This window comes from Chelonoidis abingdonii, chromosome 15 (assembly GCF_003597395.2).
Source record: "Chelonoidis abingdonii isolate Lonesome George chromosome 15, CheloAbing_2.0, whole genome shotgun sequence".
NCBI lineage: Eukaryota > Metazoa > Chordata > Testudines > Testudinidae > Chelonoidis > Chelonoidis abingdonii.
Window position 1 is genome coordinate 7,995,690 of NC_133783.1, and position 24,050 is coordinate 8,019,739.

General features: G+C 42.0%; 1 protein-coding gene across 4 annotated transcripts in view; it reads left to right on the forward strand.

The window, feature by feature from the left end:
- Positions 1 to 24,050, forward strand: part of CSGALNACT2 (chondroitin sulfate N-acetylgalactosaminyltransferase 2) — a 66,349-nt gene that overhangs the window by 18,514 nt on the left and 23,785 nt on the right. For 3 of the 4 annotated variants that reach the window (XM_032786362.2, XM_075072696.1, XM_032786367.2), the window contains 2 exons: positions 5,939 to 6,083; positions 12,989 to 14,268. In XM_032786362.2, the coding sequence (XP_032642253.1) occupies positions 13,608 to 14,268 (661 nt within the window). In that variant the 5' untranslated portion in view covers positions 5,939 to 6,083; positions 12,989 to 13,607. The remainder of the gene's footprint in view (positions 1 to 5,938; positions 6,084 to 12,988; positions 14,269 to 24,050) is intronic. The other variant, XM_075072697.1, reaches the window with a different exon arrangement.

Below are 24,050 nucleotides of genomic sequence, written 5' to 3' on the forward strand. Positions count from 1 at the left end.
ATAGCTTCTGTAATGATCAGCAAGCATTCCTAGTAGAATTAGTATGAAGTTGGTGGGAAATAGGGTAAGATAACATATTTAAGAGACATTACTAAGGTTTGTACCCTTTGTCCATGAATTGCCAAGAAAATGAGTTGTAAAAATGAAGTGTCTCTTGAGTAGAATTATTAGGGTCCTAGGATGTGAAATTACTGTAAATTTGCCTTTAGAATGAGTCATAGAATCACAAAAGCAGCCAAGCCACAGGATCATCTATAACTTACAGAAAAGGAAAATTCTGAAGTGGAATATGTGAAAATAAGTATGTGCAGACACAACTCAGAATAGTGTAAGAATATACAGAATTAGGTCATTATTATAAGCATAAAAATGCCTCCTCTTCATGCACTTTTCTATTCTTCACAAGGGACCAAACCAGAATGTTAATGTAACAAAAATAGATAAGTGTTTTGAATTAGCATTTTAGTTTATTTCTTTGTGTTTGGAGAATAAATGAGCTCTTTTGTAAGGTGCAGAAACACTTCTATATTTGAATACATGAAATGCAGTAGGAATAACAACCAGTTATTTCTGTATATCCTAACATATTTTTGGTAACATTGTATGTACCTTGGACGTCTCCTTTTCAGAGGCATGATAGTCATTCTTCTAAATCAACTGAATTTCTGTCAACCAGAATAAAAGGAATTATATAGTGCAGGCCATCACCCTGCACTTAAAGCACAGGGCTTGGAAAAGTACCTGCAAGTCTGAAACTGATGTAAAAGACTTCTTCTGATCACTAGTAGGATCTGGGAGCAGTACCTTCATGAGAAATTGAGCAAAATCATCCTCAGTCTCCTGGGAAGCGGTACTGAGTACCCATCAGGGTGCCATCCTTGCACCAAGCATGAGGAATTTGTATTTCATATCAGGGATGACTAGCAAAAATATGTAACTTTGTTCTCCCATCACCCTGCCTTCCTGGGGCAGAGTTCTCCAAATCTTTATCCCTCGGTGGGACAGGACTTCAAAGGATCCCACTTGTTGATCTCTCTTTTCCTCCTTTTTTGTGGGGAGAGGAAGCAAGATGAGCAACATGCTTACCTCTGCTGTTGCTGCCAGAGAAAGTTGTGAGCAGTAGTAGTGATGATAAACTCAATCCTTTAGCTCATTCAGGCAGATGAGGAGAAAGACTCCACAATCTCTTTCAGTCCTTTACAATGGGACAAGATTCTAAAGGAGCAGTGGAATGAGAATGAAAAGACGTGATGCAAAGTTCGAGTTTCTGGCTATCTGTTAGTCCTGTGACTAGTAGGTGTCTAGTAAACCTTTCTAGTCTTTTATCCAGTACAAAATTCTTTTTAAAGGCAGTATATTTAAAAGGTGAGATTCTTACAGTGACATTAGTTTGGCAACTCTGCAAATAGATAGTATTTTATAGTCTATTAAATCTGCAAATTTAAATGTATACCATTTAAAAAGTACACCATGTCCAATATGGCTGAGTTGGCATTGCTGTAGAAACAAAAATGTTTATATTTTCTGCCTCTTCACTTTAACTGTGCAACCTGATATGTTGCATGTAATTTCTCCTTTTTTAAGGAGAGGCGCAATAGTAATGGAAAAGTTGCCTGTTAACATTGGCATTTATAGGGGCATAATTAGATGTGGCTTTTCACATCACATATAAATAGGGTAAGGATGCATTTAAATGGCAGCAACATATGATGGATGTAAGACCTATGTCTTGGCAAAAGCCTTTACCTCCTAGTAGCAACCTGAGAATTGTATTGTTTCTCATGGTCATGTGGCATTGAGGAGGAGGTGGGAAACAGATTAGAGGGGAAAGAATTGAGTGGAGGCATCTGACTAAGGAATACAGGTGAAGTTTCCTTTATAGACCAATGTGGTGCAGTCTTAATGCTTATTGTTGCAACTGTAGTGGTACTTCTTACCAGAGTGCTTCATAAAACAGAGAGGAGGTGCCAGTGGATGTGGCTGAAGAATATGCAGCACTTGTACTTGTACACTGCAGGTGGGTTTGTGTTAGCTATTCACATGAACAATGCTGACCATTGTCATATGTAATATATATATATATATATATATATATATATATATGGCCACAATAAATAGAAGCTTCCTTCACAAATAGTTCAACCAATCATACTTTTATTTCACCCATTACTGTCCTATCTGTATACCTCACAATCTTTCTATTGTATTTTTCCCTCTCCTCACCTCTGTGAGCCAGGGAAGTACAACTATCCTAGAGAAATGGGGGAACTGAGGCACAGAGACACCAAGTGACTTGCCCCAAGATCAGACCGGGAGTCTTCCACAGAACAGGGAGTTGAACCCAAGTCTACAGAGGCCCCGGCTAGTGCTCTAGCTCCTGGGCCATCCTTTCCTACTTAACAATGATGAGTTCGCTACTAGCTATTTCAAGTCTATCTTAAGAGCTTAGCAGAATACAATTTTTATTTTGTTGGTAATTTTGATGGATAATATATATGTTTATTTTTAAACTTTTTTCTTTTTAAAACTTCCGTAATTGTAGGACATTATGGGGGGCATCAGTCAAATTACTGACATTTGTTGTGATTCAGAAAGTTAATGCTTTTGAGTTAGCTGTTAAAACACCATTTGTCAACCTCACATGGCAAAATATACAAAGTAAATATCCTTAAATCAAACTCTGATTGCTTAGGTAGCGTTTGTCTAACTTTGCCTGTCTGTTAGTTTTGATTATCATTGATGGAAATATTTTTTCAGTTTGTGCGAGTGAAATTGACATTTGCTGATTAAATGCCTAATCCTTGCAAGGCTGTTTATAGATCACACTTTATCAAAGGATTTTATAGCGAGTTGCAAATGTTATCCCATTTTAAGCTAGACACTAAATGACTGACTCAGCCTCCCTCAGTTGACAGCTTCAGCTATTTGCCAATATCCAATGACAGTTGGTTCAGCCCATTAACCCTGTGACCCTCTTGTAATTGCCAGTGACTTGACTCTCTCCCTTGCCCTTGAGGCACTTCTGTAACTTCCTCATTTTCCCCAAAGCCATAACAATAACCTAGATGTTCTCATCACTTTCCTTTTAAAGATTAAAGTTTTCATTCCTAGATTGAAAATGATGCCTAATGTTTGTAGTATTACTTTCTTTCCCCGCTTATATACTCGTATAAATGCTTCAGAAGACAGAAGTGCAAACATAAACCTCTGTACCCCAAATCCCACAGGTTGTGGGATTTAGACTCTTCATTTTTTTTCCTGGAGAAGAATTATTGTTCCTCCAGCCCCTTTCAGTACCCCAAAACTGATTGCTATGTTGACTGAATTATTGGCACTCTGCCTATGACTCAAAGATCATGAAATGCTGCCATTGCTGCGATAGTCACAGTTCTGGATGGGAAAGCCACTAGTATAATGAAGGAGATTCAGGATTGGCATTGCTGAATCTGTTTTGACTCCACTACAGCCTGATCTTTACTTGTTGTAAATAGTCTAAGCCTGTGTGCGCCAGTTTTGCCAGGTTCAGGTGTGTGCAGCTTCCACTGAACTAATGCCTTTCTGTACACAATACTTATGCTTTAAGGAAACCTAAAATTCATTAGCCAGCAAATGATGTGTTTCCAATGCTTGCTTTGCTGTAAAATTCAGAAGAAAATGGAAAAGGATCATTTATAAAATCAATATAATTTTCTACTAAATAAAGATTGGATGTCACTGTTAAATCACTCCATGTCCTGGTTTTGCACTGCAGACTGGCTTTTTCTTTCTGCGTTGACTGACCACATCTGGACCCTGGTCAGTAGTTTGAGGACACATCTGGTATTAATCCATTTTATGGAAATGTGGTTGTATTTATGTAATATTTTATTAAAATGTTCTAGACATTTTTCATTCATTTCCCCTTCTTAAGGACATACTGGGTCTAATTACTTAAAATTACTTTGTTATAGATGTTTATATATTTTGTATTAAATTGTTCAGTACTGACACATTCAAAAAATGTCTGTATTAGATAGCTTTTGCCTTTGATTCATCTTGTTCAGGTCTTCCTTCAACTCCTCTAGTTTGTTCCTTAGTTAAATATTGTTAGACATTGATTCTGGCAACAGGAAGTGGGTAACTACAGGACTACTCATATACATGTATGCTTAAATCAGACCACTCCTGTGCATGAAGTTCAGCACGTGCACAATCAGGGGGCTGTAGTCTCTTACTTGAAACTCTGGGTGGCGCGATGCTCTAGTAGAGAGTGTACAACAGGCATATTTGAAATCCCAGGTGATATTATGTGTAGTTAGAAGTTTGGTCTGTGCACAGAATTGAGACAGAAGAATTCCAGGCTTTGGCTCTGGTTCTAACTTTGTGCCCTTGGGCAAGTCACTTAATCTTTCAGCCATACTTATCACATTTGGGAATAGGCATAACAGTGTACCTAGATGCCTATTTTATCAGTGCATGACACTTGCCACAAAGTATCATCTGAGAACAGGTTTACTTGATATTGTAGCAACAGAGAAATAGTATGGGATCTGTGTGGTAGGGTTGGATAAATATTGACTTAATAGTTATTGCCACTGTACATCTGTCGTAGCTTCCTACTCAGATTTGAACCTTAGCGTTCATAACCTGAGAAGCTAGCATGAACCCTCTAAGCTTAATTACCAGCTTAGATCTGATATCGCTGCCACCGCCAAAATTTCCAGTGTTTGGCTCACTCTGGTCTCCCCAAAACCTTCCCTGGGGAACCCCCAAGACTCAGATGCCCTGAGTCTACAACAAAGGGAAATAACCCACTTCCCTTCCCCCTCTTTACCTCCCCCAGATTTTCCCGCTTCAGTTCCTTGAAACACAACCCCAGAGAGATTAAGAGTCTCTCCCCCTCACCAGAGGCACTGAGATTCACTACCTAGTCAGCTAACCACAAAGAGATTTCCCCCTCCTTCGTTTCCATTAGCCTAACCAGAGGAAAAAACTCAACAGTGTTTAAAAGAAAAGCTTTATATAAAAAAGAAAAAAAAGACATAAAATATCTCTGTATCAAGGTGACAATAATACAGGATCATTGCTTAAAAGAAAAAATGAATAACACAGCCTTATTCAAAAGGAGATACGATTTAAAACATTCCAGCAACACACACGTCAATACAAAAACAATAAAAACCTATTGTCATTATACTGTAACTTACAACTGGAAAACAGAAACGATTAGAAATGCTTGAAGTTTAGAAAGACCCCCAATCATAGCTGAGAGCCAGACAAAAGACACAGACCCAAACAACTTCCGTCCCTGAGCTTTGAAAAATCCGGTTTCCTGATTGGTCCTCTGGTCAGGTGTTTGGTTCCCTTTGTTAACCCTTTACAGGTGAAAGAAACATTAATCCTTAGCTATCTATTTATGACAACATCAAACATGTGCAGGATGTGGTGTGGCATAAAGACTTGATTGGTGAGAGTTTGGGAAGACTGCATCTCTGGCAGATGCCAAAATTGTGGGTCATGGTGTAACCATTTCCCCCCTGCAATCTTTTCTTTTAATTATTTACATAATAAAACTAAATTGATATTCAAGTCTGGGTTCTCAGGTGAATTTTCACTTAAGTGCCCAAGAGAACAGTTTCACAGTGTGGTCGAGAGAAGTGCAGTTAATAGCCCTTTTTTGGTGATGTGGAGGATCCCTGAGGTTGCTATCTGAAAACAGGACTAAGAACTCTTTTAATGCTCTTAGAAGACGCAAGTCTTGAATTGAAAGTCCTAACATTTGTCTTTCTAGATCCCTGCAGTAAGGAAGAGGCTTACTTGGGATAGAATCTTTTGAACACATGATGAGAATTGTGGGGAGCTCCTAGAACTCATGTATGCCCAGAGAAAGGAGGTCAGACCCATTGGGATGACCGATGTGCTCAAATTTTGTCTGTCTCTCTCTCTCTCTTCTCCAAAGATAGAGGGTGGAAAAGTCTTGCGAAAATTAAAAGGAAGAACAAAGGAGGAATGCCTGATTCTTGCGCAGATTGCGGCATACTTGAATGCCTCCAAGACAGTCAGCCCAAGATTCCAAAAAATGGATGTCCATAACTTATGATATAGTAAGTTTTTCCTTTATTTTTTGCAAGAGTGCTTTTCAAAAGTATGAACAATAATTTACTTGCCTTAGTAGCTGAGTTAATACATACTCACTTTTATTTCCTATTTGTTCTGTTTTTTGGGTTTTTTTCCCTCTTGTAATCTTAATAGTATTCATAGACTCTAGGACTGGAAGAGACCTCGAGAGGTCATCGAGTCCAGTCCCCTGCCCTCATGGCAGGACCAAATACTGTCTAGACCATCCCTGATCGACATTTATCTAACCTACTCTTAAATATCTCCAGACATGGAGATTCCACAACCTCCCTAGGCAATTATTTCCAGGTTGGCTTTAAACTACACCCTGACTGTTTCTAATGTCCCAAACCTAAATCTCGCTGCGCAGGTTTAAACGCCCATTGCTTCTTGTTCTATCATTAAGAGGGCTAGGGACAAGTTTTCTGCCCTCCTCCTTGATGAACACCTTTAGCATACCTGGAACGGCTATCATGTCCCTCTCAGTCTTCTTCTTTCCAAACTAAATAAACAATTCTTTCAAGCCTTCCTTAATAATCATGTTCTCAAGAACATTTAAATCATTTCTTGTTGGCTCATTGTTCTTGGACCCCTCTCCCCAGGTTCTCCACATCTTCTTGAAATGCACCAATTACTCAGTTGAGGCGCTACCAGCGCAGACAGAATCTAGAGCGGAAGAATGACTTCTCCGTGTTCTTGTTTACAACACAGCTGTTAAGCATGCCCAGAATCAACGTTTGCTCTTTTGCACAGTATCAACAGTTGACTCATAATTTTAGCTTAGCGGTCCACTATGACCCTAGATCTTTCTGCCGTACTCCTTTCCGAGACCCCCAGTCTACTTCCCCATTTCTTGTATGTGTTGAACTTGATTGTTCCTTCCTCAAGTGGGCCACTTTCGCATTATTGTCTTTATTGAACTTCATACCGGTTTACTTGCCCGACCATTTCTCCAATCTTATCCGCATCATTTTTGATTTTGACCCGAGTCCTCCCAAAACAGTTGCAAATCCCTCCCAGTTTGCGTATCGTCGGGCAAACTTAAAATAAGCGTCACTTTCTATGCCAGCATACTAAGTCCGTGGATGTTAAGATGTTTGAACGAGCTGGTCCCCAAAACAGAGCCCCTGGCGGAAACTCCACTCTCCCAGCAGGTGATGGGGAGCATTTAATAACCTACTCTCTGAGTACGGTTATCCCAGCCAGTTATTGCACCCACTTATCATGTGCCCACCTCTAACATTGTATTTGCCTAGCTTTATCGATTGAGGATATCATGCGAGACTGGTATCGAATGCGCTTTACTAAAGTCTATGTATACCACAATCCCACCTGCGTCCCTTAATCCACAAGACTCGCTGATCCTATCAAGGAAAGCGCATCCAGATTTGGTTTGACACAATTTGTTTCTTTTACAAATCCATTGCTGGCTATCCCTATCACTTACCACCTTACCAGTGTTGCAGGTTTGAATTTCTTTAATTACTTTACTCCGTTATCTTCCTGGGCACAGAAGTTAAACTAACTGGTCTGCTAGTTTCCTGGGTTTGTTTTTTATTTCCCTTTATTTGGTAGAGATGCGGCACTATATTTTGCCCTTTTCCGTCTTTGTGGAATTCCTCTCCCCATAGACTTCCAGAGATAACTAGCTAGAGAGAGGCTTCATGATACCTCCTCTCTTAACTTCCTTGAGTAATTCTAGGATTTGCCATTTTCATCGGGCCCTGTGACTTGCAGGCATCTAACTTTCTTCAAGTGATTTTTTTAACATTGCTCTTTTTTTATTTATTACTCTTTCTAACCTACCCCTCCATAAGCAATTTCACATGTGTAGACATTCTTCAGACTTCTCATGAAGACCGAAACAAAGGAGAAGTCACTTAGATCCTCTTTAGCCATCTTAAAAAACAAGTTTCCTGTTACTGTTTCTCCCTGCCTCAGCTGCAAGCGTGGTGGTCCTCCCTTGTCCTTGGTCTTCCTCATTGCTTCTAATGTATTGGATAAAACAGTCTTTCTTGTTCCCTTATCATTCCCATAGCTAGTTTCAGCTCATTTTTGTGCCTTTGCCCTTTCTATCTTGCCCCATGCATTCCCGTTGTTGTTTGCGCTATATTCTCCTTTCGTAAATCTGACCTAGTTTCCATTTTTTATATGACTCCTTTTTATTTTTAGGCCATGCAGATCTATTGTGGTTACAGCCAAGGTGTCTTTTTGCCACGTTTTCTATCAATCTTCCTACCCAGCTTGGTTTGTTGGGCCTTGAATCGTGTCCCTTTGAAAAAATTGCCAACTTTCCTCAGTTGTTTTCCCCTCAATTCTTTTGATTTCCCATGTGGACCTTACCTGTCAGCTCCTCTTGAGCCTTACCAAAATTCCGCCTTTCCTGAAATTTCATTCGTCTTCTATTTTTGCTCGTACTTCCTTCTACCCTTCCTAATAGATTGCAGACTCTATGATTTCATGATCACTTTCACCCAAGCTTTCCATTCTATTTCTTCAAATCTCAATGAGTGCCCTCCCCTTATTTGTTAAATCAAGTCATAGAAAGACTTTCCCCACCTAGTTAGCTTTCTCAACCCGTTTCTGAAAATAAAAGTTGTCTGCAATGCAGTCCAGGAACTTACTGGATAGTCTGTGCCCCGTGGTGTTATTTTCCCAACATATATCTGGATAGTTGAAGTCCCTCACCACCACCAAATCTTGGGCTTTGGATGATTTTGTTAGTTGTTTAAAAAAAAAGGCTTCATCCACCTCTTCCACCTGGTTAGGTGGCCTGTAGTAGACTCCTGGCACATCATCACCCTTGTGTTTTGCCCCTTTTATCCTAACCCAGTATGATGAAAATACTCTTTGGCTGCATTGTGTTTGAGTGTATCTTTTGGGACACTGTTCATTAAAGAGAATCCATCGCTTATATGTGGAAGAATCAATTCCAATGTTCATTTCAGAACAAGTTTGTTTTGGTTTCCCAGTCATGGTGACGGTGTAATTGGCCCTTTTCTGCCTTTCTTTAATTTGTCCCCATCTGATCATATTTAGTCATATTTCATTTGCTGCCTACATGCAAAGACTTTGCAGATCTGCCTTTCTACCTACTCTCTCTCCATCAGAGTCTGGTTGATTCTCTATCTCTTCTGGGATGTTGTGCTGCCAATGTAAACTTAACATGTTAAACACTGAATGCCTTCTCTTCTCAGACTCTTCCCTCTCCTCCTTTTACTCACTGTTTGCTATTCCACTCTCCTTCCTGTCCCTCAGTATTAAAAGATGCTTCCATTGTTTACTTCTTTCCTTTCCTCCCTGTTGCTTCAGTCCCCCCTCCCTCCTCAAATGCTGTATCCTGCTGGTGTATTCTTTCCAATACATCTCAAAAATCTATTTCTTTCCGTTCTCTTTGCTTGACATTGCTTTTAAAATCCTTCACAACCTAACTTGTTCTCTCTTTCTCTGTCATCTTCTGGTTCCCACTTGTTCCCTTTACTTCATCCTACACCACAGATGACAATCCCTTCACATTCTTCACTCTTGCCAGTGGCTTCTTCCATGCATCATTTCTCCCTCCTGTTCCTCTGTGCCCTTTTCTCCCGCCATCTTGAATTCTCTCCTTCACCTGGTCTTTTCTGCATTCACATTCTCTTCAAAGTCCCTCCTCGCCCATTTTGTACAAAAGGTCTCTAAACCCTAGTTCTCTTCCCCCAAAGAAATGTTGACTGCCCAAGCTACCCACACCATGGCCCAAAAAAAAACAAAAAAAACCTCCTAGCAAATGTCATGGAACCTGTGTGTGCAACTCACTCAGAAGTTGGAATATTTTACTACTTGTTGCTGGCTTTTTTCCTTAATGTTTACCTATTCATTTTGTGTTGAAACACAGTGTTATTTGGGCCACACTCTTGTGTCTCGGTATTCTATGGAGTGTCTAGCACACTGTTGTGGGTGCTATCAAAATAATAGCTGAAGTATTGGGCAAGAATAAATCTGAGTCAGTTGGGGAATGCATAAAGCCTATTCATATGAATACAAATTGCACTTGTAGATAAGAAAGAGCACAAGTAAATTAATAAGCTTAAAGATTTGCCAGTAAAGATGTATGCACTATGTAGCTTCCATAGGCTGTGAGCATGCTTCTTGCAGTCCTTCACCCCTCCCCCAAGCTCCCTGTGTGCCGCCACCCTCCTAGACTTCTCTATTGCACCCACCACCAACTCCTCCCATTTCCTTCCTCATATCATGGGCTCTGTCTCCATCCCCAATATCACTGATCCTGATTATGTCCCCCACTACCACCCCAAGAGCTTGGAGAATAGTCCATCCCCTTCCCCTTATGCTTGGATCTGTGTGCTCTATGTTCCTCCTCTTTCCCCTTCCCCTACTCTTCTCTGGGTTCTTGCATTCCCCATCATCACCACTCACTCCCAGTCCTCTCTGGGTCCCTGTCTTCCCCACCACTACTGCCCTTCACCACACTACAAAGTCTCCCCCTAATGCTTTCTTATTTCTGTTAGTCTGGGGTACAGACAGTCTCCTCACTCAGCGAGCCAAGTTGCTGCCCCTGTTATACATAGGTTGCAGAGAGATTTCTCTGCCTGCAGTATCGGGTAGTCTCTGGGCCGTGATATTCCTGCGAATCAGGCTTTTCCAGTAGTCTGATTTGCACCAAAATCAGTGTGGTTGTGCCCACGGATGGCTTGAATATGCTCTGAATTGTTGGACCGATCAATTGTGGCATTCAAAATCTATCTCATTACAGACAAAAAGATGCCATTGAATTGAATGTAATGCCTCTTTACGTGGCCAAAAACCCAGAACTATTTCATTAGACCTTGCCCGAGAAACTATATTTGTTTAACTTGAACTTTGAGATCTTTGGGACTTGAGTACGTTGATAAATAAATGGTGTCTCAAAGGATATTTGATGCAAATAAAGGTAATCAGAAATGCAAGTTACATTTGAGCAGTGAGGTTACCTTAAATAGTTAAAGTTTTTAGTAGGGCTGTCAAGTGACTAAAAAAAAATTACGATTAATTGCATGATGTCACTGTTAAACAATAGAATACCATTTATTTAAATATTTTTATATTTTCTACATTTTCAGATATATTTTTCAATTACAACACAATACATAATGTACAGTGCTCACTTTATATTTTGATTTCAAGTATTTGCACTGTAAAAAAGCAGAGTATTTTTCAGTTCACTTAATACAAGTACTGTAGTAAAATCTCTTTATCATGAAAGTTGAATTTACAAATGTAGAATTATGTACAAAAGAAACTGCATTCAAAAGTAAAACAATGTAAAATTTTACAGCCTGCAAGTCCACTCAGTACTACTTGTTCAGCCAATCACTCAAACACATTTCTTGTTTACAGTGTTACCTGACATTGAGAACAAACATTCTCATGGCGCTGTTGTAGCCCACATCGCAAGATATTTACGTGCCAGATGTGCTAAAGAGTCATATGTCCCTTCATGCTTCAACCACCATTTGAGGGGACATGCATCCATGCTTATGATGGGTTCTCCTCTATAATAATCCAAAGCAGTGCAGACTGATGCATATTAATTTTCATCATCTCAGATGCCACCAGCAGAATATATATACAATATGTAAATTTTTTTTTGGAGTGATTCAGGTTCTGTAGCTTTTGCATCAGAGTCCTGCTCTTTTAAGTCTTCTGAAAGCATGCCCCACACCTCATTCATTTCAGATTTTGGAAGGCACTTTAGATTCTTAAACCTTGGATCCAGTGCTGTAGCTATTTTTAGAAATCTCACATTGGTATCATCTTTGTGTTTTGTGAATTCTGCAATGAAAATGTTCTTGAAATGAACATGTGCTGGGTCATCTCCCGAGACGGCTAAAACATGAAATATATGGCAGAATGCAGGTGAAGCAGAGCAGAGGACATACAATTCTCCTCCAAGGAGTTCAATCACAAATTTAATTAACACATTATTTTTTTAATGAGTGCCATCAGCATGGAAGCGTGGCCAAAGCATGAAGGGGCATACCAATGTTTACCATATTTGGCATGTAAATATCTTGCTATGCCAGTTACAAAAGTGCTATGCAAATGCCTGTTCTCACTTTCTGATAACATTGTAAACAAGAAGAGGGCAGCATTATCTCCTGTAAATGTAAACAAACTTTGTCTTAGCGATTGGCTGAACAAGTAGGGCTCAGTGGATTTATAGGTTCTGAAGTTCTACATTGTTCTGTTTTTGAGTTACGTAATAAAAAAGCAGTTATAAATGTAGAATTTTTGTGTTACATAAGTTGCACTTTCACCACAGTTTGCACTACACATTGTATGAGTTGAACTGAAAATACTATTTTTTTTGTTTATCATTTTTACAGTGCAAATATTTGTAATAAAAAATATATACTTGGATTTCAATTACAACACAGAATATAATATACAAAAATGTAGAAAAACATCCAAAATTTAATAAATTTTAATAGTATTCTATTGTTTAACAGGATTAATCACGATTAATTTTTTTGAGTTAATTGTGTGAGTTAACAGCAATTAATTGACAGTCCTAATTTTTCGTACTATTTTCAGAAAAAACCAACCATAATGATTAGGGAAGCTCTTCAGACATGACACAGGAGGACTGGAAAAGAATTCTTTTAACTTTTCTGCTTGAAAAAGTTAACTTTTATTCAGCTGTTCCTATTAGTATGCTCCAGACAGTTCCATAAGAAAGAAATCATTCATGTGTAACACAGTGGAAAGAACTAGGAGATTTTACAACTAAAAAAAAAAACCAAAAAAACTTGTAATCTATCATGTCTACATCTTTGGATGTTAATATTTCCTTCATATGTTTTCCAGCTGCCTGGCTGTTTTGTAGTTCTAATATGCACCTTCCGTTTAATTTTAGGTTCTGCTTTGGTATTGCTGACTCAAACCACAGAAGCCCAAAGAAGGGGGGAAGTGGAATAAAATACTCAATTATCAAGCGCCAGAGGAAAATATCAAACTGTCCAATGAAAACTACTGTTACTGAGGTTTAGATTGCTCCTGCAGTGTATAAATGAGTGTGTGCAAAAAAGCTGTGCACCAAAAGCCTACCAATCCTAGTATTTGCCAGGTTTCTTCACTGAGAAGAACTTTAAACTGAAAACCTTAATTCTTGCTTTTAAGAAAAACAAATAAAAAAACAACAAAAAAACAGGAAAAGAGTCAGCAAGGATTCACAATGTTTGTCGTGTTTTGGTCCAGTCGCCAGAATATTATGGGAATTGTATCTGATGGCATAGATTACATTTTTCCTTTTCATCATGGAAGTTACAGTGACTTTAGACTTTGTCTCTGCAATGTCAAATGATTAAGACACGTGCTGAAAGTTTTTGGTTTTTTTGGCTGACATAACTTTGATGTGACAGTTTAAAAAAAATAATCATGGTTTCATTCCCTTTTTAAGTCTTTGTGGGGATGCTCTTGGAAAGGTATGAAAAAGAAAACCAGCTTTTTGGTGGGGGACCCGAAATCTTATAAGAATGCCCAGAAGGGGTTTAATATTTCAAGCCAGGACCCGTTGGCTACTGGTGGGTCTTGCCTTACTATTCAGTTTAATGTTGTTCATGTACCTGCTTGAGTGTGCTCCACAAACAGATGGCAATGGATCTCTGCCTGGCGCTGTAGGGGAGAACTTGGGTAAAGAATATTACCAAGCTCTTCTACAGGAACAAGAGGAACACTATCAAACCCGGGCTACTAGTCTGAAGCGTCAGATTGCTCAGCTAAAACAAGAGCTTCAGGAAATGAGTGATAAGCTGAAATTGCTGCAGGAAAAAAAGAGCCCAAGAGTCAATGGCATAGGCTATCAAGGCACCAAAGAACAAGCATCCAATGATCTCCTAGAGTTTCTTCATTCCCAAATTGACAAGGCTGAGGTGAGCATCGGGGCCAAGCTACCTAGTGAATATGGTGTAATTCCTTTTGAAAGCTTTACCTCCATGAAAGTGTTCCAGTTAGAGATGGGACTCACTCGACACCCAGAGGAGAAACCTGTTAGAAAGGATAAGCGAGATGAGTTGGTGGAAGTTATTGAGGCTGGCCTAGAGGTAATCAATAATCCAGATGAAGAAGATGGCCAAGATGATGATGATGAAGGAATAGGAGAGAAACCGCTCTATAATGAAAATGATTTCATAGAAGGTACTGTAAAAGCTTATTTAATAACTTACGCATTTCTCAATCATCTGCACAGAATGTCATCATACGCCATGAATAATTGCAAATGAGTTTATGGTTGTAAAACAATTGATAGGTTTTTTTTATGTCTTTATAGTTTTGATATCTACTCTAATAATATGTACTACTTCTGATGCACTAAGAAAAACCTTAGACCTGGTTTGCTTGTTGTAGCAGAATCTGTTGCTTCATAATATTGCATAATACTGTGCATTGATGCGGGGGGAAGTAATAATTTCAGTGAAGATCTTTTACTATAGCAAGCAGACAAAACAAGCTGTGCTCGTTGGAATTTTAACAGTTGGATATCCCATTGTTGAAGGTCATTTTGCATACGTTGTGCTGATGTAGATATAAAATGGTACCTAATACTGAAGAGAAGCTTTCAGAGGCATAGGGCAGTTAGGTGCCCGGCTCCCTTTGAAGGTCATGAGACTCGATTGCCTAGTTCCCTTTCTGTCTTTGAAAATCTCCGTTTAACTTTGTCCCTTTGTATCTGTTATGACTAGATAACTGTAAACTGCATGTAGGTGAAGAAGTCTATATTAATGTCACAATGCAAACTAGTTGCCAATATTTAAAACACTAGCAGATGCATCTGTGTTGGGGGAGAGAGTGGTATTTATAGAGTAACTTACCTTTGTTAGAGTATTTGGTTGCTGAGTATCTACGGGTAGATCTTCAGGTGGCATAAAATAGCACAGCACCATTAGTCAGTGAATCTATGCAGAGTTAAACCAATTCAGGATCTGGTCCCTGATGTGTACAGCCTGAAACCAGATTACTCAAACATATGACTTTTAAAATGCTGGCATTATTAAATTTGTTAAATTCTCAGAATCCCAGGGGTAGAGGAGAGAAGATGAATGTTATTTCAGCTGCAAGAAACTGAAGCAATGATATATGAACATTGCTTTTTCAAGGCTGATGTACTGAAAAGGTACAGTGACCACTATTCCTCTAGAACTCAGTCTTGAAGGTACTCTATACTAAAATGTAATTCTGATGGAAATATTAAGATTTTTTTATACAGGCTTACAGTATTAAATGCAGTACATATTGCCAGAAAAAGTCAGAAGTGAATAATGCTTTAGAGCTAATTCTTCCATTTTCAAGCACACCAAAATCTGAGTAGTGAAGTATGATGTATAGTTAACCAAATACATAGATGAGAATGCTACACAGTTGAAAGGGTTAACTTTTTTTAGTCAGATGACTTAATCAGCTCCAAAACGAATCTTTTTCTCACTAATGGAATAATGCAGTGGTGTTTTGCCTTACCAGTACTCTTTTGAAACTTCCAAGTAAAGTTCTTTTGTTATCTTGGGGCGGGGGGCGGGAGAGGGTAGGAGGAGTGAAAATGCATCTAAAGTATAGCTGTAAAACCAGGCAATGCGGCGTTGGACTTTAAAGTTTTTCACCTGAAAGCATGTTTTAATTTGCCTAGAGAGACATTCTCACAATGTCATTTTACAGTTCTGTTTTTCTTTTAAATTACAGTGTGCGCAGTAGCTTTCCTCTAAGACATATTGTGTGCACTTCAGTGGGGCTTTGTAGCTTTTCTGTTAGCCCCTTCTAATGACTGTAGCGAGCAGGCAAACTTTTTGACCTGCGGACCACATCAGGTTTCTGAAATTGTGTGGAGGGCTGATTAGGGGAGGTTGGGCCTCCCCAAACAGCCAGGCATGGCCTGGCCCCCGCCACCATTTGACTGCCACTCCCCCTGCTTCTTGCCTCCTGATGTCCCCCCCGCCCCAGGACTCCTCACCACTCCCAGACCCTCTGCCCCTCGCCGCCCCATCCAACCCCTCTCTCCTTCTGACTGCTCCCCAGAACCCCGTCCCCATTCAATACCCATGTTCCCCACCCTCTGACCATCCCGACCCCTATCCACACCCCTGCCTCCAACCACCACCCTGAACTCCCCTACCTTCTATCCAATCCCCTGCTCCCTGGCCCCTTACTGTGCTGCCTGGACACCGGTAGCTAGTGGCGCTACAGCTGTGCTGCCCAGAGCACCAGGACCGGAAGCCATGCTGCCTGTCTGGAGCCAGCCACGCCACTGCGCAGCACAGGGTCAGGCTGCGGTTCTGCAGCTGCGCTACCACCCAGAGCATTGCGCTGGTGGCGAAGTGAGCTGAGACTGTGTGGGAGGGAGAACTGCGTGGGAGGGGCCGGGGGCTAGCAGCTCAGGGACCAGGCAGGAGGGTCCTGTGGGCCGGATGTAGCCCGCGGGCTGTAGTTTGCCCATCTCTGGACTATAGGCCTCTGAGAAAGCAAGCAGACATAGTGCCTTATGAAACAAAGTTCTTCTCCTCCCTGCACCTCTTTACCCCAGATAAATTGACAATTAGTTCCTAAAGAACATCTTTGTCTTTGGAAACTGAACTCATTCCCTCTGTGGTCAAGGCAGTGTTTTATGACTTGGATTACAGGAATCACATAACCATTATTCAGTACTTAAGTGAAAATATTTTTGCGCTGTTGGTCATTTAGGGTATGTTAGTTACTAGCCACAGTAATGTAATACTGTTTCCTTTCAACCAGAGATTGTACCTATACAAGTCACCCTATGGTTTCCTATGCATGTGAAAATAGTGTTGGCGGACTTGAGAAACTTTTTGGCCAGTTGAAGAGAAATTTTATTTGAGCATTAACTGTTTTGACTTCAAATTTCAGAACTAAACTTTTCATTTTTAATGTTTTGTCCCTTTCAAGAACTTCAGTGTTTTACTTTAACTTGTCACTTTGTTAGAAAGCTGCAGCCATTAGATTTGGGAAATACAGTGCTCTCTTATAACAGCTTAAGCCTGAGCGCTTATGATGAATGTCAGACCTCATTGTCCCTGTCCTAAAATAACAGTAAATGCTCTTAATGTCTGTCTAGAAATGGTATCCCAATAACAAGGTTTCTCTGCAAAGCTTTTAAGCACTTTATTTAAATTGGCTTTAATGGTCTGTTTCTGTATTAACAAATATTTTGACACCTAAACTGATGTATCGTCGTCAACAATTGAACTCCAATCAAAGATTCTAATGAGATATTTAGAACCAGAAACAAACTTTAAGCAGATTGGGCCAGATGACTGGGAAACTGATATTTGATAGTATGGAAGATCTGAAAACAATAGAATTGATTACTTTAAGTTTAAGGGAAACTGAATGGCTTTGTATTGTCTATTTCAGCCCCATTGAGATACTAAGATTTAGTAGACAGACTGAATTGAAAGAAAAACCTAATTTTACAAGCATAATTATACCAACATGACACACACGAAACAGGAAAAAAGGCATTCTTACTGTGGAGTAAGTGTCCACACAGGGAGTTTATAGTGGTATAATTTCCTGTGTAGACAAGACTGTCATAAATGGATAGGTAAGGTAAGGGTTAAGTTTCTTTTACCTGAAAAGGGTAACCGAACACCTGACCAGAGGACCAATCAGAGAACTGGATTGTTTAAAGTCAGGGGCGGGAATTTGTATACTCGGGGTCTTTGTTTGTTTTCTTGTATGATGAAAGTTTCTTTCTATTCTTCCTAATCTTTTTATCTGTAAAGTCCAGGAACCGCAGTTTCAGCTATTGTGGTCTTTGGGGTGTATTTACCTTTGTTATTTGTTGTGCTGGTTTTAATTGGGATTCTTTTAAATAGGACTGTTTTTTTTTTTTCTTTTAAGCAGAGCCTGTATTAGTTTCTTATGCGATGATTGTTTTTATTTTTTTCTTTTTCTTAAGTTTTCTTTTTACTGTGAAAGTTTCTTCCTAGGGGGCAGGAAAGCCAGGTGTGGGGTATTTTCCTATTTTGGGTCCAGGGAAAGAGCGACTGGCGGGGACGAGACGATAGATTCTCTCTGGTCTTGGTCGGTTACAGTTTTCCTGGTTCTGGCGCAAGGGGGGGGGCGAGCCCAGCTGTGGGTATTTTGCATCTCCATTGTCCTGCGAAGCAGAAGCTGGTTTTTTGGGTACACGGTTAGCGCAGGGCAAGTTGGAGAAGGGAAGGGGTTTATTTCACTGCTTTTAGCTTAGGGATTGGGAATCTGGGTGTACACCAAGGGGAGTTGGGGGGCAAGGAGGAGAAATGGGGCGGATCAGGCCCCATAGATTTAATTCTTGACTGGTGGCAGCGGCTTCAAGCTGGTGTGAGTTGGGGAAGTTTCGTAGCCCCAATTTGGACGCAAAGTCAGATTTGGGAAGGAGACTGGTGGCCCTAAAGTCCGTCTGGATGGAGCTTAGTTACCCTGGTGTTGTTGCGCGGGTGGAAGTTATAATCCTAGTAGCTCATTAATTTTTTTTCCTGCTACGCTTGCAGGCGGAATTGGGTTTTAAAGGGAGAGCTAAAATTTTTTTCTTTTCCCTGCTGTTCTTCGCAGTTGCATTTCACATCAATGGCTATTAAGCGGCTAGAGTCATTGGTTTGGACTTGCTTCTTTAGGAGGGCTTGTAGCATCACACGTTCAGGGAGGGGGATGGTTTTCGAAGAAATTTTTTTTTCTTTTCTTGCTGTCTTGTCTTACTTTCAGGAAGACGGTGGTTTATTACGGGTAGGAGTTGATTTGTTTTTCTGCTTCATTTTTGCTTCTGTAGCAGCTTTGATTTTTTTTTCCTTTGCTTGTGCAGCTCTGCAATTTTTTTTTTCAGTCTTCAGAGGACTCTTTTTTGTTAAACATGAACTTAGTACCCAGCCAGCAAACTACAGGTAATGTAGCTTGGTTGGTTCATTGCCAATCACAGAGCTAGGACAATCTTCAGCAGCAGAAGCAGCATTCAGACACAGACCAGGGGCTCACCAGACAATGAGTTCAAAGATGAGCAGAAACGGAAGAGCCCCAGGCTACAGCCAGACGAAATAAATAGGGACGCTGGACTACTTTAAGGCCGACAAGTGCAGAGGCTATCCGGGTCCAGAAGCCCAAAAAGGCGGATCAAGAAGCACAGGTTCCGAGAAAAGAAGAGGAGGCTTCACGAGCGATGCTACCAAGAGGGCTCAAGCAGGCTTGGAATGAGGGCTAGCAGCAGGCCCCAAATTCTTACCCTCGCGCCGTTGTTGTTCCACGACAAGGAATTTCCAGCTAAGGAGGTGTTTGAGGACCGGCGACCTTCTTTTAGAAAATTTCGAAGGGTCTGTCTTGGGTACATCCTTGAAAACAGTACGTGTTAGAGTGAGTCCGATCAGTGGACCCTTGGCGATGTGGCGGCTAACTGCAAGGAAAATGAATTTGATTTAAATGTTTTCAACCAGGATCGTGGGGGATACCCCGGATTTCCGCCGTGGCGGTTCGAACAAGTGGACCAGAGGGGTCTTTTCCGACACGCTTTACGTTGGGAAGTTGGCGAGCCTGGTTCAGGACCGGTTCAAACTTTGAGTTGCGCACCTATATGATGGCGCAGAGATTAAACAACAATCAGCTAAACAGACAGGATTTTGGTTGGTGTTCTGAGGAATAACGAGGGTACTCATGATGGCCAAACCAACTCTCACGAGGGGGGAGATTGGAGCCAAATGGTGGCGTGCGGGTGTTCTGTAAAGGGGAGTGACCCAGGAGCCACCCCGCATACCTAACATGAGGGAACCCCCCAAACCCAACCCTACAAAAAAGAGCGAGACTTATCCTTCCACTACAGTTCAGTGCTTTCTTCAATCCCCCGGCCAGTTATCTGGAAAATTGCTATCAATGTATGAATGGATATCCAGGCAACTTGCGTAATCCACCGGTGCAGTATTGCAACCGCCAGGCAGCCAGGCCCAGTCTCTAATCCTTGGGCAGGGAAGCTGAGATGGGCGGACAGAGGTTCGGTGGAGGCGGGCACAAGTGTCGCTACCCAATCCTTAGTCGGATCCACATCTAACAGGGCCAAGTGACATTTACCCTCAGTTTACAGCTTGTAGGACTTGTCAGCCTTGAAAATGTGCTCGTCAGGCTGTCGGAATGGGACTTTTGCGTCTATGAATTATCTCCCGATGCTATGGGGAAGACTTGGCCACTAGTTAAGTCCAGAGAGAGGCTGGTTACACGCAGCACAGACAAGTTCCAGAATTCTTTCCTTGAGCCGTCAAGGAATCGTTTCTGTGTCAGAGACCAGCTGGGCTAGTGACCGGGATCATGTCCGGTGAACGCCAAACCAGTCCCGCCGGAACTGGAACGCACGCAAAGCAGCGCACACACTTAAACCCATGCAGAGGGAACGAGCTTAATGGCGAGCCAACAAACCCCATCAGAGGCAGGCGAGCGGAAATACACCAGGTGCACGCCGACTCAAACATCATTAATCATTCGAGGGCAAGCCAAGTTCCAGTCTGAGGAAGGACTGGGGTCCCCAGTTCAGGGGAACAGTTCAGCTGGCGGCGAGATGATTACTTCGGCTTGGCGGCGGAGGAAGCGACCACGGCTCTCAGCTCTTGACGATCGGTTTGTTATGACCAAGGATTTTATACAGGGTTTTTTCTGGTGGAGCATAAGGGCATAAAGCGGTTGGTGGTTCCACTAACAGGGGAAGTCTCTGAGCTATAGCATGCTATCCCAGGGTCATGTGGGGTGAACAGAACCAAGCAGGTTGGGGAGTTTTCTACTGGGAGGGGATGGGCAGGAGTTGCCGGTTGTCAGTCTTGTGAGCTGTGCCGAGTCGGAGCTCAAGTCTGGCCGAAGGGCCCCTCTCAGCCATCCCATAATTGAGGTCCATTTTAGCGGTGCTGTGGTTTTGGGTCCTTTTCGAGCAAGACACCAGGACGTAGTTACTGACTTGTGGACTTTGCTTACAGTGGCAGACGCCCAGTGGCTTGGTTTACACAGGCTAGCGTTGTGCGGCCCTATACCGAATTTTCACAGGTCGGTTGCCTCGTATCTTCGATTCGATCTTAATTTTGCAGGCACTCGGGGACCTGTGGGACATTGGGGTGATCACTTGGTTGCCCCAATCCCAATGGGCCTCGTGGAGTTTTATAACATTGGGGGCCATTGTCCGTTAATGTTATGATTCTGTGGGACCTGTATTGCGCAGTGCTCTTTGCTTCGCGGCTTCACGCATCGTTGAGGGTTCTCACCTTTGTTAGTGGTCTGGCTGAAGTAACGCGGGGCTTTCGTTTGGTGGCACCATGGGAGGTGTTTTACCTTGCCAGGTCTAACAATTCTGGATTTTTGTGAGAACCTTACACCACCTCCGCCATTCTCTAGCCCTTTGTAAGAAACCTACAGGTACTAGGGGAAACTGTCGAATAACTACCGACCGTTCCTTCGAGAGGGGACCAGGTTTGGTCTTAAGGCGCAAACAGGGTCTAGATGGAAATCTGGGGGGCTTCCAGTCAAGAGCGCCTTGGGAGTGTTTATCTCTTGATTTTCGATTCTCCTAAACAAAAGCTGTACCATTGTTTTTCTCAGCCGTTTTTTACGAGACTTTAAGGGTCTTTGTTCAGTTTACGGTCAGGGAGCAGAGCCGCAGAGTGGCTCGATGGGGCCTTACTTGCCTAGGCAGAGGCGCGGGTGAAGAGGATGGACTTAACCCTGGAACGTCTGCAGCGGAACATCCAGGAGTGTGCACCACTTATGCACTTGTTTCAGACTCCAGGTGACTGGCATACACTCATCGACAAGTATGTCCCATTAGAAACCACCGGTTGGCTTCCCCCACGCAAGGTGCTTACGCGGGGAGTCCGACTGCTACGATGGGTTATCGCTCATCTACAGTGCATGGGTTCGGGTGTTCTGGTACCCAACGATGGGAATACGTTTTGGTGTGGTGTAAGTAATGCGGTACTCGTTCAGAACTTCCAATGCCCGCGACCGTGAGCTTTGGCAGTTGGGACGTGCCCGTTCTTTTACCCTGACTTAAAGGATGGTTAGGCCAGTAGCTGATGACTGCCCAAGAAGGTCGCAGTTTCGTCCCCTGCAGGGGTCTATGATTTAACGTGTTCTTTGGGTGCGGAATGCCACTTTCCAGATGCGTTTAGTAGTTACTTCGAGGACTGGGAATTGCAGTTGCCTACCTCGTGATTGGCATTTTTTGTATCTGTGCCGCACCTTAGACACTGGAAAGGTCTTTGCGTACTCAGGGCAGAGGTTAACTGTTTAAGGCCATTAAAGTGTCCAATACGGCAAACGGTGTTCTGGGATCTAGGTGCGGTCGAAGGTACATAACCCCTCGGCGAGGTGGGGGCTTCCAAAGTGGCCTGTCCAAGTCAAAGACAGGTCAATTTTCTTAGGTTGGCGGTTTTAGGCGTGTCAACTTACGCAAAATGCTGCCTTGGGGCTTGAAATGCCCAGCACTCAGTTAAAGGATGATGGTGTCAGGGAGCCTTTACCAACTTTAAGGGCGACTGCTCACGTTGACTGTGCTACGGGCCCAGCTTGAACCTTCTAGTCCCGTGCTTGAGCGTGGTTATAGGAGCATTCTTATGGCAGGATGGAAGGTCGAATTTCTGTGTGGTTTAGCAGAATTCGGAGAGGGAATCAGCTGGTCAGTATCAGTGAAAGGATACTTGATTGTGTCGCCTGAAAGCTCGCATCGGTTTTGGGCGGCAGGCTTCAGCTTACAAATGACCTGCTGCGCTTAGTGCGTTTCTAAGCCAAGGCAACCAAGAACTTCTTGGTGGAGTCTAGCTCTCATTTTTTGATTTCGTTATTCGGACTTTCAGGAGCTTTCAAGTGTGTGATGCCTTCCGTGAGGTTCAGATATGTTAAATTTCCTGACTGCTGAGTCTTGTACTTTGATGTTTTTTTCTATGTGCTGTCGTGGTTCTCTGTTTAGTTTAATTTTGGTGAAATTAGTGTTTCTTCCTGTCGGTGTTGGGCGGCGCTGTCATAATGGTAGTAGGTAAGGGTTAGCTTTCTTTCATTGAAGAGGGTACGAAATGCGGGACCTCCAGGCTGGTTGTTTTAGTCAGGGGGGATTTGTATATCGGGGTCTTTGTTGTTTTTTAGTTATGAGACAAGTTTTTCTATTCTTTCGAATACTTTTCTCAATCTGTAATACCAGAACCGCAAGATTGCTATGTGGTATTTGGGGTTCTTTACTGTTGTTATTTGTTGTGTGGTTTAATTGGGCTTTTTTAATCTGGACGTTTTTAATTTTTATAGCAGAGCTGTATTGTTTCTTAATGCAAGTGATGTTTTATATTTTTTTTCTTTTTTTCTTAAATTTTTCTTTTTAACTTGGTGAAAGTTTCTTTCCTAGGGAGCATAGGGCAGGCTGTGGGGCTTTTCCTTTTGGTCCAGGGAGCGTACGGGGGAAGAGACGAGATCTCTTGTTCTTGGTGGTTACGTTTTCCCTGGTTCCTGGGCAGGTGGGGTGCGGCCAGTGTGGGTATTTTGCTTCCTTGTCTAGGAGCAGAGCTGGTTCTTGGTCACACGGTTAGCGGGGCAGACTGGAGGAAGGGAAGGGGTTATTTCCCTGTTTTTGATTAAGGGATTGGGATCTGGGTGTCCCTAAGGGGGGTTGGGCCCGAGAGGAAAAAGGGCGGGATCAGGGCCCTAGATTATTCTGATCTGGTGGCAGCGGTATCCCAAGTGGTGTGGCTGGGGGTAGGTAAGCCAATTTGGAACGCAAGTCAGTTGGGAAGGGATGTGGACTGGTCGTCTGGATTGATGGCTAGATTACCACAAGCTTTTAGTAGGTTCTTAAACTTTTTACTATTTTTGTTTTATGAAGTTCTTTCTTGATTTTCTCTTGTGCTTGGTATGTCTGTGGATTCATTTTTAAATTCGCGCAGTTCTTATTAACGTTCAGGTCTCTGAGGGCTTTGCATCATCTCTTCTTT